The sequence below is a fragment of the Leptonychotes weddellii genome, chromosome 7 (assembly GCF_054177405.1).
Source record: "Leptonychotes weddellii isolate Sample4059 chromosome 7, ASM5417740v2, whole genome shotgun sequence".
In the NCBI taxonomy this organism is placed as follows: Eukaryota; Metazoa; Chordata; class Mammalia; order Carnivora; family Phocidae; genus Leptonychotes; species Leptonychotes weddellii.
The window spans coordinates 106,110,512-106,127,261 of NC_138375.1; the positions used below are offsets into that span (position 1 = coordinate 106,110,512).

At 37.8% G+C, this 16,750-nt stretch overlaps 1 protein-coding gene across 1 annotated transcript in view; it reads left to right on the plus strand.

The window, feature by feature from the left end:
* Nucleotides 1-16,750, plus strand: part of LARS1 (leucyl-tRNA synthetase 1) — a 71,460-nt gene that overhangs the window by 18,203 nt on the left and 36,507 nt on the right. The window contains exons 7-15 of the mRNA XM_006733178.3: nt 446-558; nt 1,369-1,432; nt 3,414-3,481; nt 3,585-3,810; nt 6,612-6,699; nt 6,786-6,862; nt 10,579-10,632; nt 11,416-11,556; nt 14,019-14,096. Of these exons, the coding sequence (XP_006733241.2) occupies nt 446-558; nt 1,369-1,432; nt 3,414-3,481; nt 3,585-3,810; nt 6,612-6,699; nt 6,786-6,862; nt 10,579-10,632; nt 11,416-11,556; nt 14,019-14,096 (909 nt within the window). The remainder of the gene's footprint in view (nt 1-445; nt 559-1,368; nt 1,433-3,413; nt 3,482-3,584; nt 3,811-6,611; nt 6,700-6,785; nt 6,863-10,578; nt 10,633-11,415; nt 11,557-14,018; nt 14,097-16,750) is intronic.

A 16,750-nucleotide genomic window follows, 5' to 3' on the forward strand; every position in this document is an offset into this window, starting at 1 on the left:
GGGCTCGATCCCAGGACCCTGGGATCATGACCTGAGCCGAACGCAGATGCTTAACCATCTGAGCCACCCAGGCGCCCCTGGAATATGTTTTAATAACAATTAGTAGAAGGGAATTCTGTTCAAAGAATATGAAGAAGCCAAAGTTTAGCTTATATATTTAGGAATACTTAAAGGTATTATTTAAGTGTTCTTTCTTAATTTATTATAATTCCTATATGCTTGTTATATGAATGTGCATGTTTCAAAATTGACCAATTAAACACAAGTTAATATAATTAATATATTTAATAGATAGAACCTGAAAATTGTTTTCTTTTTAATGTTTGATATAATTATAGGTTGGAAAATAAAGAGTAGAAGAGTAAATAATTGATTCGTGGGAATTCTTTTTCATAGAGACTATACAAATTTCTCAAAAATTACCTTTTTCTTTTCTCTTCTATAGGTAGACTGGCGTCGTTCCTTCATCACCACTGATGTTAATCCTTACTATGATTCATTTGTCAGGTGGCAGTTTTTAACATTAAGAGAAAGAAGCAAAATAAAATTTGGGAAGCGGTGAGTTTGTTGTCCTTCAATATAATAAAGCAAGAATCATAATTCTTGCATTATAATTCACTGCTTGATAGATAGCCTTCTTTTTCCCATTATCCTTTCTCATTTTGTAAATTTTTTCTTTTTGTTCTCATGTCTCATTTGTTTCCCTTTTTGTCTTACCAGTATTTTAATGCCTCTGAGCTGCTTAGTGTTTATGACAAATAAAAACAGGGAGAATAGAAGTGTTGGCTTTTTTTTTTTTTTAAATATAATACCCAGTGCTCATTACATCACATGCCTTCCTTAATGTCCATCACCCAGTTACCCCATCTACACACCCCTCTCCCCTCTAGCAACCCTCAATTTGTTTCCTATGATTAAGAGTCTCTTATGGTTTGTCTCCCTTTTGGAGTGTTGGCTTTTATGATCTCCCTAAAGATTCTGTTCAGTATTTCCAGCCAAGCACAAAAAATTTTATTTATGTGTTAGTTTGTCCTTTTATTCTATAAATTAAGATTCTTCCTTGATGCTGTGGATTAATTAAAAGCTACTTGTATTTCATAACAAATTATATTTCATAATATTTTGTTTCATACCACAAACCCAAGATCAGTACATATTTTTCAGGGTATTACCTTTGATGAAGGCAGAAAGGTTTCATTAAATAACTAGGCTGGCAACTACTCATAAAAGCATAAATAATTGATGTAGACATTTGTTCAGTTAGAAGTTTTAGAAGAAATATTGTTAGATACTAGCAACAAAAGCAAATACGTTAGGATAAAACTTGTATATTACAATAATATTTGTCACTTATTATTTATTTTTTAGGTATACCATTTATTCTCCAAAAGACGGACAGCCCTGCATGGATCATGACAGGCAAACTGGAGAGGTAATTATTTGTGACATAGAGTAGCTATTATAATATTTCATAATATGGCCATAGAGTTTACAGAATAGATCAGAAACCTGAAAATAATATTATTCCGGTGACTGTGAAGAGGGAGGCACAGCGGCACTGTAGGTGTCTGTGTCTTGTCTAGGACCTTGTTACTCCAAGAGAGGTGCTAGGACCAGCTGCATATGCATGTGATACAAAAGCACATTCTTTTTTTTTTGACAGAAAGAGACACAGCGAGAGAGGGAACACAAGGAGGGGGAGTGGGAGAGGGAGAAGCAGGCTTCCTGCTGAGCAGGGAGCCCGATGTGGGGCTCGACCCCAGGACCCTAGGACCATGACCTGAGCCGAACGCAGACGCCTAACAACTGACCCACCCAGGCACCCACAAAAGCACATTCTTGGGCCTTAGCCCGAAATTGCTGAATCAGAAGCTCTGGGGGTGGAGCCCAGAAATCTGTCTCTAATAAGCTCTTGATAGGATTCACATGCAGACTAATGTTTGAGAAGCACTGCTTGGAGAATACACTGTTCTAAAAAGAGCATGGGGCAAGGTAATGAGATATTTGGCTAACTGATGTACACAGATTCCATTTATACTTGTTTTGATCATGTGCCTACTTGCTTATTTCCAAAGTGCTTCTAGCCATGCATGACATCAGTTCACTCTACATTACTGTAAGACACATTAGTAGCATTATTCGTTGTAATACTTGAGTGAAGCCAGGGTGATTTGCCTAAAGCCATAGCACAGTCAATCAGTAACAATGACAGAATCTGACCTTAGGATTCCCTATGCTGTATCTTCCTTTATTACCATCTCTGAATGCATTTGTAGTCTAGTGATTACTTTTCAAAGTCAGCTTTCAATTATGATGTAACTTATCTAATAGAAGTGAGAGTTGATCAAAATTTTGAATTTGGAAGACCGAGTTTACTGTTAACTTTTAATGTATCAACACCACAGCAATATCCTAGATTCCAGTCGTATGTCATAGTTTTTCAAAGCATTTTCTTGTTCATTGTCTTACCTGCTCCCCAGGACAATCCCATGTAAGTCACAGTACAGTTATTTTACAGATGAAGAAATGAAGGCTCAGAGAGACTGTGACTCCCTTGGGTCAAGCCATTAGTAATGGCCTAGGCTAGGTTTTGAATGCACATCGTCTGACCCCAGGTCCAGAGTATTTCTTTGATGCCTGTGGGATTGTTTGATTACATATTCTGACTCCCATTTTGGTAAACACCGTTTTGGGTGATTATTCTAATTTTTTTCCTCTTGTCCTCCACTCTCAAGTGAGCTCTTAGCCAACTGTTTTTATTTAGTAGTGTCTGGGCTTCCTTTATGGGTTCTGATCTGGTGTGGGATGGGAGGGTGGCCTTTCAAGTCACTGTTTTTTTTTTTTCCCCAAAGATTTTATTTATTTATTTGAGAGAGAGAGAGAAAGAGAGCAGGAGCTGGAGTGGGGTGCAGTGCAGAGTGAGAGGGAGAAGCAGAGGGATCATGACTTGAGCCAAAGGCAGTCGCCTAACTGGCTGAGCCACCTAGGCACCCGTTTCAAGTCACTTCTTACACATTAGACCTTTATTTATTTTTTTAATTTATTTTTTAAAGATTTTATTTATTCATTCGAGAGAGAGAGAGCACGAGCAGTGGGGAGAGGCAGAGGGTGAGGGAGAGTCCCCGCTGAGTTGGGAGCTCGATATGGGGCTCGATCCCAGAACCCGGAGATCATGACCTGAGTGGAAGGCAGACGCTTAATCATCTGAACCACGCTTAACCATGTGCCCTCACATTAGACTTTTATGTGAATGTAGTCATCTCCCTACTCGCAGTCTCCTCATTGGAAGAAAGAATTATTCTAACAATGCGAGAATCCATCTAAAAAATTTGACTCCGATCTCTCACATAGATTGGTGGGTTTAATCCAAGTTTTTTTATCCTCTCAAATTTTTGTTTTGTTTATTTGTTTAGGGCGTGGGACCTCAGGAATATACTTTAATCAAGTTGAAAGTGCTTGAGCCATACCCATCCAAATTAAGGTAGGTTGCCAAAGAGTTATTGCTTTATCTTTTTGAAATAATAGATAGATGTGATAGAATCCACAACATTTTTTTTACATAAACATATATTTTTTCTTCTTAGTGGCCTGAAAGGGAAAAATATCTTCTTGGTAGCTGCTACTCTCAGACCTGAGACCATGTTTGGACAGACCAACTGTTGGGTTCGCCCTGATATGAAGTACATTGGGTTTGAGACGGTGAAGGGTGATATATTCATCTGTACCCAAAGAGCTGCCAGGAATATGTCATACCAGGGCTTTACCAAACACAATGGAGTGGTGCCTGTTGTTAAGGAATTAATGGGAGAGGTGAGTTGGGTAGCAGATTTTTTATTTTAGTGCTTAGATTTAGAGGAGAATTTCAGCCATGACACTTGAGGAAAGAACATTGAAAAAAATCTTTTTAATTGAGGTATACGTACAATGCGGTGTGTAAATCCTAAATTTTGTATTTTGGTGCATTTTTATACGTGTGTACACTCAGGCAAGCATCACCCAAATCAAGATATAGAACAGTTCCAGTAATCCAAAAAGTGCTGTCTTGTCCATCTTGCAGTCAATACTTACCCCTCTTCTGCAAAGGTAACCACTGCTCTGATTTAAGTCACCGAAGATTAGTTGCTGTTCTTGAACTTTTCATTCAGAATTATATAATCTGTACTCTTTTGTGTCTGGCTTCTTTTGCTCAAAGTATGTCTTTGAGATTCATACATGTTGTGTGTAGGAGTGTTTTTTTTTTTTCTTTTTGCTGTGGAGTAGTCATTGTGTAGACTGTATCACCATAGCATTTTTGAGTCTTATGTTTCAGTTCGGTAAGTATCTGGTTGAAAAATACAGACAGTCCTTCCTAAGAGATTTAATAGCTGCAGTAGAAGATGATTACCAGCGTTCCTGGTATAGAATTGCAGCCATTTTTTTCCCTGAAGAATCTTGGTTGATGGTAACTAAATCTGGATGATTATGTAGCTTTTATCCTTACAGTTTATTTACTTATCAGTATTTCAGAGCATATTTTACTCCCTTTGGTAAATGCTGATCTTAGGTATCTTAATAAATAACATTTATTTATTCTTTAAAAAGATACTATCTATTTGAGAGAGAGACAGAGAGCATGAGCAAGGAGAGGCAGAGGGAAAAGGAGAAAGAGAATTCCGAGCATACTCTGCTGAGCAGAGCCTGATGCGGGGCTTGATCTCATAACCCTGAGACCATGACCTGAACCAAAACCAAGAGTCAGACGCTTAAGCAACTGAGCCACCCAGGTGCCCCAATAAGTAACATTTTAAAAGAAAAAGATGAGTAGAATACTATCTCAGTTCTTTTGAATTGAGCTTTTATTTCTTGCTTATTTTGTAAACTTACTTTTGGACTAGATTGTTACACATTAGTAGAACTCAAAATTTGAAAGACAAAAAGATACAAAATATGTCCCTAGTCACTCAGTTTCCCCTTCCATAGGCGTTCACTAAAATCACTGTTTTATATATCCTTCCAGAAGTATTTCACATATTTATAAGCAAGTGCCTGTGTATGTATTCTTTCTCCCTCATATTATTATTTATTTACTTTTTTAAAAGATTTTATTTATTCACTTGAGAGAGAAAGAGCACACGTGTATAAGCAGGGGCAGAGGCAGAGGGAGAAAGAAAGAGAATCTCAGGCAGATACCCCGCTGAGTGCAGAGCCTGACTCGGCTCAATCCCACTACCCTGACATCATGATCTCCGCCAAAATCAAGAGTCAGATGCTTAACCAATTGAGCCACCCAGGTGCTCCTCCCTCTTTTTAATATTGCAGTGGCAGTATACTTAATCACATTGTTCTCGGTCTTGCTTTCTTTTTTACTTAATTATGTCTTGGTATGTGCCTTACCAGTGCAGAGCTTCCTGGTATCTTCTGTTTTACAGCCACATAGTATTCCATTGTTTGGCTCTACCACAGCTTATTTAGCCATTCTCTATAAGGGATATTGGAATAGTTTGGCTTTTTCTGTGATAAGCAGTGCTGCCGCATCTCATTAGTTCCTGATGTCGGAGTTGTGTCTGAGACGTTTTTAGGAATTGTGTGAATAACACAAATATTTTCTGTTCCTAACGCAGTTTCTTTCCATGTAAATTTGAGCAGATTCTGGAGTGTGTGATATAAATAAAAAAATAGCTTGCAGCCCTTATTGAGACTGTCATGATATTTAGCCTTCACCCATGTGACTATAAGTAGCTTCTTTATGAGTAAAGTGGATGGGTGGGAACTGTGTGGAATTGAAAAGTGCATTCCTTGGCTCAGCAAGCAGCTGCAAGCGCTTTTGTTCCCATTCTAAGGGTATGGGTTCAGTGTTGTTGAATCTTCGGAATTTTTTTTTTTTTTAAGAGAAACTGGTTATGTCCTTTTTGTTCAGTTTGTCTTCGTAATCATTGTTTTAAATGGATATACAGTATTTTATTTTGTTGGTATCTCATTTTGTTAAATGATTTTCTATTTTTTTTTTTTTAAAGATTTTATTTATTTATTTGAGAGAGAGAGAATGAGAGAGAGCACATGAGAGGGGGGAGGGTCAGAGGGAGAAGCAGACTCCCTGCCGAGCAGGGAGCCCGATGCGGGACTCGATCCCGGGACTCCAGGATCATGACCTGAGCCGAAGTCAGCCGCTCAACCAACTGAGCCACCCAGGCGCCCAATGATTTTCTATTCTTTAAAGTTTTAGCTGTCTCCAGGTTTTGCTCTTGTAGTTAACACAGCATTGGGCAGACTTCTCAAAGAAAAAAAGTTATTTTTTCCTTTGAGGTTAATTTCTAGGATTGGATTGCTGGTTCCAGGTTGTGTGAACATTTTTGTGTCTCTTGCTATGGTTCCTATATTGTTTTCCTCAAGGAGTACACTGTCACAAGCAATATATTAGTGTACTAACTGCCTCACAACCTTACCACATTACATTTGGGTATCATAATTATTTACAACTATTTGTAGTCTAGTACGTATAAAAAATGTATTTTGTTTTACTTCATTTATTTTTAAATACTAGCTTCTCAGGGCTTAAAAATATTAACACTGTTTTAAATTTCAATGGTTAAAATAAGTTTTTTCACCTTTATGCTGATCTTTTTGTCGCACAGGAAATTCTTGGTGCATCACTTTCTGCACCTTTAACATCTAATAAGGTGATCTATGTTCTTCCAATGCTCACCATTAAGGAGGATAAAGGTAAAGAGTTTCTTTCTTTCTTTCTAGAAGTACTTTGGTAATTGCATTCTGGTTGTATTAATTAATTCCACACTTTCTTTTATAAGGCACTGGTGTGGTCACAAGTGTTCCTTCTGATTCCCCCGATGATTTTGCTGCCCTCAGAGATCTGAAGAAAAAGCAAGTGAGTATCTGAGTTTCATGTTCTTATTTCTTCTTAATCATCTAATTAGGTACCACTGAACTATGAAATTAGGCTAAAAAGCTATCATGTATCTTTGAACTATTATCTCTGCCTTCTTTCTTGATGTTTATGTATTTTCCTTTGTTTTGTATTTTAAGTATAATATTTCATAGAATCTTTTTTTAAAAGACTTTCAGAGCAGTTTTAGGTTTACAGTAAAATTGAGAGGAAGGTATAGAGATTTCCCATTTACTCCCTGCCCCCACATGTGCACAGCCTCCTCCATTATCAAAATCCCCACCAGAGGGGTGCATTTGTTACCATGATGAACCTGCATTGACACATCATAATCCACCAAAGTCCGTAGTTTACCTTAGGGTTCACTCTTGGTGGTGTATATTCTTTGGGTTTCGACAGCTGTATAATGACACAGATTCATCATTGTAATATCATAGAGTATTTTCATTGCCCTAAAAATCCCATGTGGTCTTTCTGTCATCTCTCTCCCCTGTGACCCCTGGCAATCACTGATCTTTTTACGGTCTCCACAGTTTTACCTTTTCTGGAATGACATGTAGTTGGAATCATACAGTGTGCAGCTTTCTCAGATTGGCTTCTTTCAACTACTCATATGCATCTAAGGTTTCTCTGTGTCTTTTCATAGCTTGATTGCTCATTTTCTTTCTACCTGGATGTACCATAGTTTATCCATTCACTTTCTGAAGGACCTCTTGGTTGCTAATAAGCACTGGTAATTATGAATAAAGCTGCTGTATACATCCATTTGCAGGTTTTTGTGTAGACATAAGTTTTCAGCTCCTTTGGGTAAATACGAAGTTGTGTGATTGCTGGGTCCTATGGTAAGAATATATTTAGCCACCCAACTGTTCCAAAGTGGCTGTAGTGTTTTGCATTCCCACCAGCAGTGTATAAGAGTTCTTGTTGCTCCACATCCTCACTAGCATCTGGTGTTGTCATTGTACCAGATTTTGTCCATTGTAATGGGTGTGTAGTGATATCTCTTTGTTGTTTTAGTTTGCATTTTCCTGATGACATGATGTGGTCTTTTCATATGCTTATTTGCCAGCTATGTATCTTCTTTTGTTGAGGTGTGTCTGTTAAAGTCTTTGGCTCATTAAAAAATCAGATTTTTTTTTTTAAGATTTTGTTTCTTAGAGAAAGTGCATGAGTGCACGCACACACAAGTGTGTGTGGGGGGAGGGGCAGAGGGTGAGGGAGAAGCAAATTCTCCACTGAGCAGGGAGCCTGATGTGGGGCTCAATCCCAGGACCCTGAGATCATGACCTGAGCCAAAGGCAGACACTTAACCTGAGCCACCTAGGCGACCTGGATTGTTTGTTTTCTTATGATTCGGTTTTGAGAATTCTGTGTATATTTTGGATGATAGTCCTTTATCAGATGTGTCTTTTGCAAATATTTTTTCCTGATCTTTGGCTTGTCTTTTATTTTAATTCCTGATCCTGTCTTTTGTAGAGCAGCTTTTAATTTTAATGATATTCAGCTTATTATTTCTTTCATGGATTGTGTCTTTGATGTTGTATCTAAAAAGGCACCACTGTACCCGTGGTCATTTAAGTTTTCACCTACATTTTCTTCTAGGAATTTTATAGTTTTGTGTTTTACATCTAGGTCTGTGATCCATTTTGAGTTATTTTTTGTGACAATATAAGGTCTGTGTCTAGATTCATTTTTTTTTTTGCATGTGAATGTCCAGTTGTTCCAATAACATTTGTTGAAAAGACTGTCTTTGAATTACTGTATTGCCTTTGCTCCTTTATCAAAGATCAATTGACTATATTTTTGGGGTCTATTTCTGGCCTCTGTGTTGTTCCACTGAACTATTTGTCTCTTCCTTTCTTAGTACCACACTGTGTTGATTACTGTAATTTTATAGGAAGTCTAGAAGCCAGAAGCCAATTTTGTTCTTCAATATTGAGTTGACTATTTTGGGTCTTTTGCCTCTCTGTGTAAACTTTGCAATCAATTTGTTGATATTCATAAAATAACTTGATGGGATTTCAGTTGAGATTACATTAAATCTGTAGGTAAGTTGGGAAGAATTGACATCTTGACAATACTGACTCTTCCAGTCCATGAACATGAAATATCTGTCCATTTATTTAGGTTGTTTTATTTTATTTTATTTTTTTAAAGATTTTATTTATTTGACAGAGAGAGACACACAAGCAGGGGGAGTGGGAGAGGGAGGAGCAGGCTTCCCGCAGAACAGGGAGCCCGATGCGGGGCTCGATCCCAGGACCCTGGGATCATGACCTGAGCTGAAGGCAGATGCTTAATGACTGAGCCACCCAGGCGTCCCTAGGTTTTTTTTTTTTTTTTTTTTAAAGATTTTATTTATTTATTTGACAGAGAGAGAGAGAGACAGCGAGAGAGGGAATAGAAGCAGGGGGAGTGGGAGAGGGAGAAGCAGGCCCCCTGCTGAGCAGGGAGCCTGTTGCAAGGCTCGATCCCAGGACCCTGGGATCATGACCTGAGCCGAAGGCAGATGCTTAATGACTGAGCCATCCAGACACCCCTTATTTAGTTTTCTGATTCTTTTCACAGAGTTTTTTGTTTTTCTGGTATAGATCTTATGTATATATTGTTACTTTTGTACCTAAGTATTTGATTTTGGGGGGTGCTAATATAAATGTTACTTTATTTTTAATTTTGACTTCCATTTGTTCATTCTTAGTACATTGGAATGCAGTTAACTTTTGTATAATTAACTGTGTATCTTGCAACCTTGCTATAATTGTTTATTAGTTCCAGGAGTTTTTTTCCTTGATTCTTTTGGATTTTCTATATAGATGTTCCTTCCATCTGTGAACAAAGACAGCTTTATGTCTCCCTTGCCAATCTGTATACTTTTTATTTTGTATTCTTACTGCTTTAGCAAGGACATTCAGAACGATACTGAAAAGTGGTGAGAGGGGACATCCTTGCCTCATACCTGATCTTAGTGGGAAAGCTTTGAGTTTCTCATCATTAAGTATGATGGTAGTTGTAGATTTTTTGCAGATAGTCTTTATCAAGTTTAGAAGCTCTGCATCTATTTCTGTTTATTAGGAGTTTTTATCATAAATGGGTGTTGGTTTTTGTCAAATGCTTTTCTTGCATCTGTTGATAGGATCTTTTTAAAATCTGTTTTGATGGGTTTCATAAAACTTTAAAAAAAGTTTTCTGATATTCACATTTTCATTGCAACCTAGGATATGAAACTCATTTTCATTGGGGGGGGTGTGTGTGTGTGTGTGAGTATGTGTGTGAATTTTTGCTTTTGGCATACTATTTTTCATCATTTAAGCCATTCACTCTAACTTAAACAGTTGAGTTTTTAAAAGTCATAGGTCCCTTCTTGAGATATTTAGTGAAATTTTATTTATTTTTTATTTTTTTTAAGATTTTATTTATTTATTCATGAGAGACAGAGAGAGAGAGAGAGGCAGAGGGAGAAGCAGACTCCCAAGGAGCAGGGAGCTCGATGCGGGACTTGATCCCAGGACGCTGGGATCATGACTTGAGCCGAAGGCAGATGCTTAACCATCTGAGCCACCCAGACGCCCTTTAGTGAAATTTTAAAAAAATATGGAGAGGAGAACAAAGAATTTAAAAAAGTTTTGGTGTTGGTTCTCTCAATGATTATGCTGGTAAAGTGCTAATCATGAGTGTTAATTTACAAAATTTTTTTGCAGGCCTTACGAGCAAAGTATGGAATTAGAGATGACATGGTCTTGCCATTTGAGCCGGTGAGTACATAGGTGACTCAGAATATCCATACCCATCTCTTTATCAGTGAAAAAAAAGAGCTAGCATTTTCCTTGTAAAAAAATTGAATAATTGGTGAATGTAAAAATGAGAGGGAGTTTGCATAAGAGTTTAATTTGGTATCTGCTGTCAGTTAAGAGTGAGAGAAAGACCAACAATAAGCATTTTCTTAGTGCCCGGCACCTGTAATTCTGGAACAAACGACTTTCTTAGCATCACCAATTTTATAGATGCTTATTTTGCTACTATGGCCGGCCTGTTTCCAAGCTTCTAAAGACAAAATTTTGCCATTTAAGTCATGAATGGTTATGTTTCATATTAATGCCTGGAGAAGAAAAAAATTTTAATCACTAGCAAATAACTTTCATGAAGAATCTAGAAGACTTATCATAAACCAGAAATAAGACCATCCATAAATTTAATTTAAATTGTTTACATCATTTTCCTAGTTTCACTATTTATTATTTAGTTAATTATATGCCAGTGTGGGGTTGTGAGCTAGAGAAGGTGTGTTCTATAGTGAGGGAGGGACAATTTGGGGGTTGGTGCAGAGAATTTGGATAGTTCCTGTGGAGGAGAATAGGAAGACAAATTCACATCTGGATGTTAGTCACTGTGATTGCCTGATGTGTGTTGCTTCTGTAATGATATATAAAATCTGAAATGGCTTCATTGGACAGTAGAGGCGAGAGGATTATGCCCCATGGGGCTGTTTTTATGTTCATTCAGTGTGAATAAGTTCCCAACATTGCTGTTCTTTGCAGGTGCCAATCATTGAAATCCCAGGTTTTGGAAATCTTTCTGCTGTAACCGTTTGTGATGATTTGAAAGTTCAAAGCCAGAATGACCGAGAAAAACTTGCAGAAGCAAAGGAGAAGTTATATCTAAAAGGGTTTTATGATGGTGTAAGTAATAATTTTTTAGTTTTGCTCTAATTTTTTCAGTGATTTAGAAAAAAATAGAAAAATTCAGGATAGTTTCAACTATATACTGATTTGAGAGAGATTAATATGAGACTGTGTTCTTCTGTTTCCAGATTTTTTTTTATTATTTATTTATTTTAAAGATTTTTTTTTTTTAAAGATTTTATTTATTTATTTGACAGAGAGAGAGATAGCGAGAGCAGGAACACAAGCAGGGGGAGTGGGAGAGGGAGAAGCAGGCTTCCTGCCGAGCAGGGAGCCTGATGTGGGACTCGATCCCAGGACCCTGGGATCATGACCTGAGCCGAAGGCAGACGCTTAACGACTGAGCCACCCAGGCGCCCTATTTTAAAGATTTTTATTTAATTGAGAGAGAGAGAGAGAGAGGAGAGACAGAGCACAAGCAGGGGGAGGGGCAGAGGGAGAGGGAGAAGCAGGCTCCCCTCTGAGCAGGGAGCCCAACTTGGGGCTCGATCCCAGGACCCCATGATCATGACCTGAGCCAAAGGCAGACACCTAACGACTGAGCCACCCAGGTACTCTTCCAGATTTCTTTTTTTTTTTTTTTTAAAGATTTTATTTATTTATCCGACAGAGAGATAGACAGAAGAGCACAAGCAGAGGGAGTGGCAGAGGGAGAGGGAGAAGCAGGCTCTGCACTGAGCAGGGAACCCGATGCGGGACTCGATCCTAGGACCCTGAGATCATGACCCGAGCTGAAGGCAGACGCCCAACCATCTGAGCCACCCAGGCGCCCCTAGATTTCTTTTTTTAATCTATTTTTTATCCGATAGCATTTACAGAAATTATATTTTTGTGCCCTCTAGGAATCTCTATGAAATGAGTTTACTGAGAAGATTATTTAAGGTTCATATTATTTTGCAGTAAATTCCATAGATTTATTGCATGGACAATACCTGGTTCCTTCTTTTGCTCTTTTAATTGAGGAGTTCATATTTTAAATTAGCAATTTTATTCAGTTCATTAATTTACTTACTAATGCATACTAAATGTCAGGTGAGCACAAAAACATGTTTTAAACCTCTCTTTTCTCCTTAATTGTGCATATGTTAATGTGGCTTACATTTCCATGGAAAGAAGACTAAGCTAGAGAAAGTAAAAATCCAGCCAAGTTGCTATGACTTGAGGTTGAAATGAAGATTTTTTTAAGGCCATGAATGAGAATTCTTTATTTTTACCTTTACTCTCATTTTTCTAGATAATCAACAATTGGTTATATATCTTTTTTTAAGTGACTTACACATTTTGGGTGATAATAAAAGCCACCACTTATATAGCACTTACATGTTAACTTATTTAAATCTCAAAATAACCTTGTGAAGTAGGCAGTATTCCATTTTATAGGTGAGGAAATAGAAGTACAAAGATATTAAGTAATTTAAGATCAGCCAGATAGGTAGCCAGTGGCAGAACTGGTACTCACACTGGGCAGCTTGGCTCTAGGATTTGCCCCTGCTTGCTTATTTATTTATTTATTTATTTGAGAGAGAGTGAGTACGGGCGTGTGCAAGTGGGGTGGGGGCAGGAGCAGAGGGAGAGGGAGAGAGAGAATCTTAAGCAGGCTCCACACGCAGCACAGAGCCCGAGGCGGGGCTCAGTCTCACAACCATGAGATCAGGACCTGAGCCGAAATCAAGAGTCAGACACTCAACCGACTAAGCCACCCAGGTACCCCTAAGATTTATGCTCTTAACCACTGTACTGTGATGATCAATAAGTATAATTTTATAATGATGAATTAAATAGATAATAAAGCATTTTGGCATGGTAGAGGGTTTGGAGGGTCAAAAAAGAACTTGTGTCTTTTCCATTTAAGATAGAAGCTATTTCAGAGAGAAACAGGAGTCACATAGCTGAAGATCAGAACATCAGCTAGAAGGGATTATGTGGCTTAGATCTGTGACAACAATGGGCAAGCTAATACTTGGCCCTAGAATTAAATTTCCTCACTACATAAAAGGCAGAGTTGGAAAACAGGCCTTCCTGTAAGGGCTAGGTTTATCACATGGCCAAGCAAAGGAAAATGCTCGCTGGCAACAGGCAGAGTTCGAAACAGAAGTCTAAATGGGGCTGAGCGGCATGCACTCAGTTCATTTTCCCAAAGCCTTCAGGAATGAGGTGAGTGAGCATATTGAAATTCTCTCCACATGGAAATCTGAGAAGTGGGAAGTGAGGGTTCCTTCCTAATCATGTTCATGGTAGCTATCCTAGTTATACCAAAAGAAAAACAAATGTGTTGTAAATATTAGTTGTCTAAGCTATGGCAAAATAAAAACTTAAGATTATAAATGTGATAAATTTCACACTAAAAATATCTTGGTTGCAGATGGAAGTAAATTCAGTTAGGAAAAAGTTTGGAGGGAACACAAAGCAAATTTTAATTATTTTGTCTGTTTTTTTCCCCCCACTTCTCATTCTTTTAGGTAATGTTGGTGGATGGATTTAAAGGACAGAAGGTCCAAGATGTAAAGAAGACTATTCAGAAAAAGATGATTGACACTGTATGTGATAGGCTATCCTCTGAAGGCTGGTTTAGGAGAAAACCTTTTAGTATCTTTTTTTTTTAAAGATTTTATTTATTTATTTGACAGAGAGAGACACAGCAAGAGAGGGAACACAAGCAAGGGGAGTGGGAGAGGGAGAAGCAGGCCCCCCGCCGAGCAGGGACCCCGATGTGGGACTTGATCCCAGGACCCTGGGATCATGACCGGAGCCGAAGGCAGACACTAAGCCACCCAGGTGCCCCTAGGAGAAAACCTTTTAGTTAATAGACTTCACTGTTAATTAGTGGTGAGTTCTGTAATAGAACCTGGAGCTGAATTAAAGATAAATAATTTTGTGGCAGAAAATAGGAGACTTATTTAGCAATTCATTTAACTTGAACATCCCACCTGTAATGTTGGTGAGTGTAGTGCTATAAAGTTGGCATGTGCAAAGCACAAACAGAACTTTAATGATGCTTCCTGGCAGCGGCCATTTAAGATACTGGTAGTTACAGTTCTCTTTGTGTAGTGCTTTACTTTTTACTTCATTGTTTTTCTTCCCCCTCTGTCTTCATTTTTGTTGAAACTTTTTTTCTTTTGTGCTGCTTAATTAGTTTTTAAATTAAATTTTGATTTCTGACAGTTGTATATGGCCTTAGTACAGAGAGACAGTGGTCTGTAAAGCTTATTAAAATAAAAAACCAGCAGTTTCCTCTCCATCCTTCCACATTGTCTTAAGTTTCTCTTCCTTGAACAGGCTTACTTTTAACTGTTTCAATTGCTTCTTTTAATATTAACCTCTATCCCTTACAGATCTATAATCTAAATGCTAGTACAATTTCTGAGTTTTGTTTTTCAGTTTTAGGCATTAGCTATTGACTTCCTACTGTAGAAAATCAAGATTTAACTCTTCCTTATAACTGTGTCTTTCTTTCTAACCTCACCATTTGTGTATACTTTTCTACCTCCTGTCTTCCTAGCATAGGTGTATTTTAAATTGTGAGAGCAGTACTACAAAAATGTACATTTTAGAGGCATCACTGATCCACAATGAAGTGTACAATGAGAACTTTTCTTCCCAGCTTTCATTTTCCCCTGGCGTTAGTAATTGTCTTTTTTTTTTTTCTTCCTTTAAAATATATCAATACTCCATCCCCAAACTCTGCCCTGTTTATTTCTTCTCTTAATACTTTCACACATCAATATGCTATTGGTTCCCTCTTGGAGAAAGTTCTCCCAGAGCCTTCTGTCCTATTTTAATCTGTACTAGTTGCTTACTGTCCTGGTGCACAAATGTCATCTGGGATCTTTCTCCACTATTACTAAGAATTTCCTTTGTTTCTCTTGAGTTGGAGCTGTTGTTTCCTTGATCCCATTGCTGCTGCTTTATTATTTACTCTCTCATTTTGGTGAAGCTCTGCTTCTAGTGGCTTTCCTGAAAAAGGGTACCTGGAAGGTAAATTTTAGCAAGCTTCCATGTCTGAAATATCTTTAGTCTGTCTTCATACTTGATAGGTTGGGGACAGAATTCTAGATTGAAAGTAATTTTGCTGTTGAATTTAATGGACATTACCCCTGGTGTTCTGTTTCAGTAATGTTGCTGAGAAGTCCAAAACCATTTTGGTAATAACTGATTTTTTGTGAATGGCCTGTTTTTTCCCTTCCTCTGGAAGCTTCTAGAATCTTCTTTTTCTTCCCAATATTCTGAAATTTCATGATTTACCTTGGTGTAGGTCAATTTTTATTAATTTTTGTGGGTGCTTGGTGGATTTCTTCAGTTTGGAGACTTAATTTGCTTTAATTTTGGGAAAATTTCTTGACTTTGATTGTTTATCTCTTTCTGTTCTTTATTTTCTTTTTCTGAATTCTAATTATTCAGATATTGGTTCTCTTGATTCTGGAAGTCCTTTTCTTTCTGGGAGAGTTCTCAACTTTTTCTCCCTATAAGGTTTTGTTTGTTAACTCTGTGTTTTTTATATCTGCTATTTCTGAGCATGTGGAAAAGTTTTTTTCTTGGTATGGAAAATTCAAATTTATAAAAAGTGGAGAGTAGTATGACGAATTCCTATATACCTGTTATCCACCTTTGAAATTACCAACTCAGGGCCAGTTTAAGAGCTTATTCTTGCTATCTGATTGATCCTTTTTTATGGGATGCTACTCCTGTTTCATGGATGTGAAATCTTAATCTCTTATTAATCTCTGAGAAAGGTTGTTGATATTTAAGAGTAGGTACAAAAAGGTGATCAGGATCTTTTTGCATGTGAGTAGGGCTTCACTGGGGGAGATCTAGAAGGGCTGTTTGGGAAAAAAAAAATAGAAGGGCTGTTTGGGTCTTGGGGAATCCTTTTTTTTTTTTAATTTTTTTTTTTTATTATGTTAGTCACCATACAGTACATCATTAGTTTTTGATGTAGTGTTCCATGATTCATTGTTTGTGTATAACACCCAGTGCTCCATGCAATACGTGCCCTCCTTAATACCCATCACCGGGCTAACCCATCCGCCCACCCCCCCTCCCCTCTAAAATCCTCAGTTTGTTTCTCAGAGTCTATAGTCTCCCATGGTTCTTCTCCCCCTCGATTTCCCCCCCTTCATTTTTCCCTTCCTTCTCCTAATGTCCTCCATGCTATTCCTTATGTTCCACAAATAAGTGAAACCATATGATAATT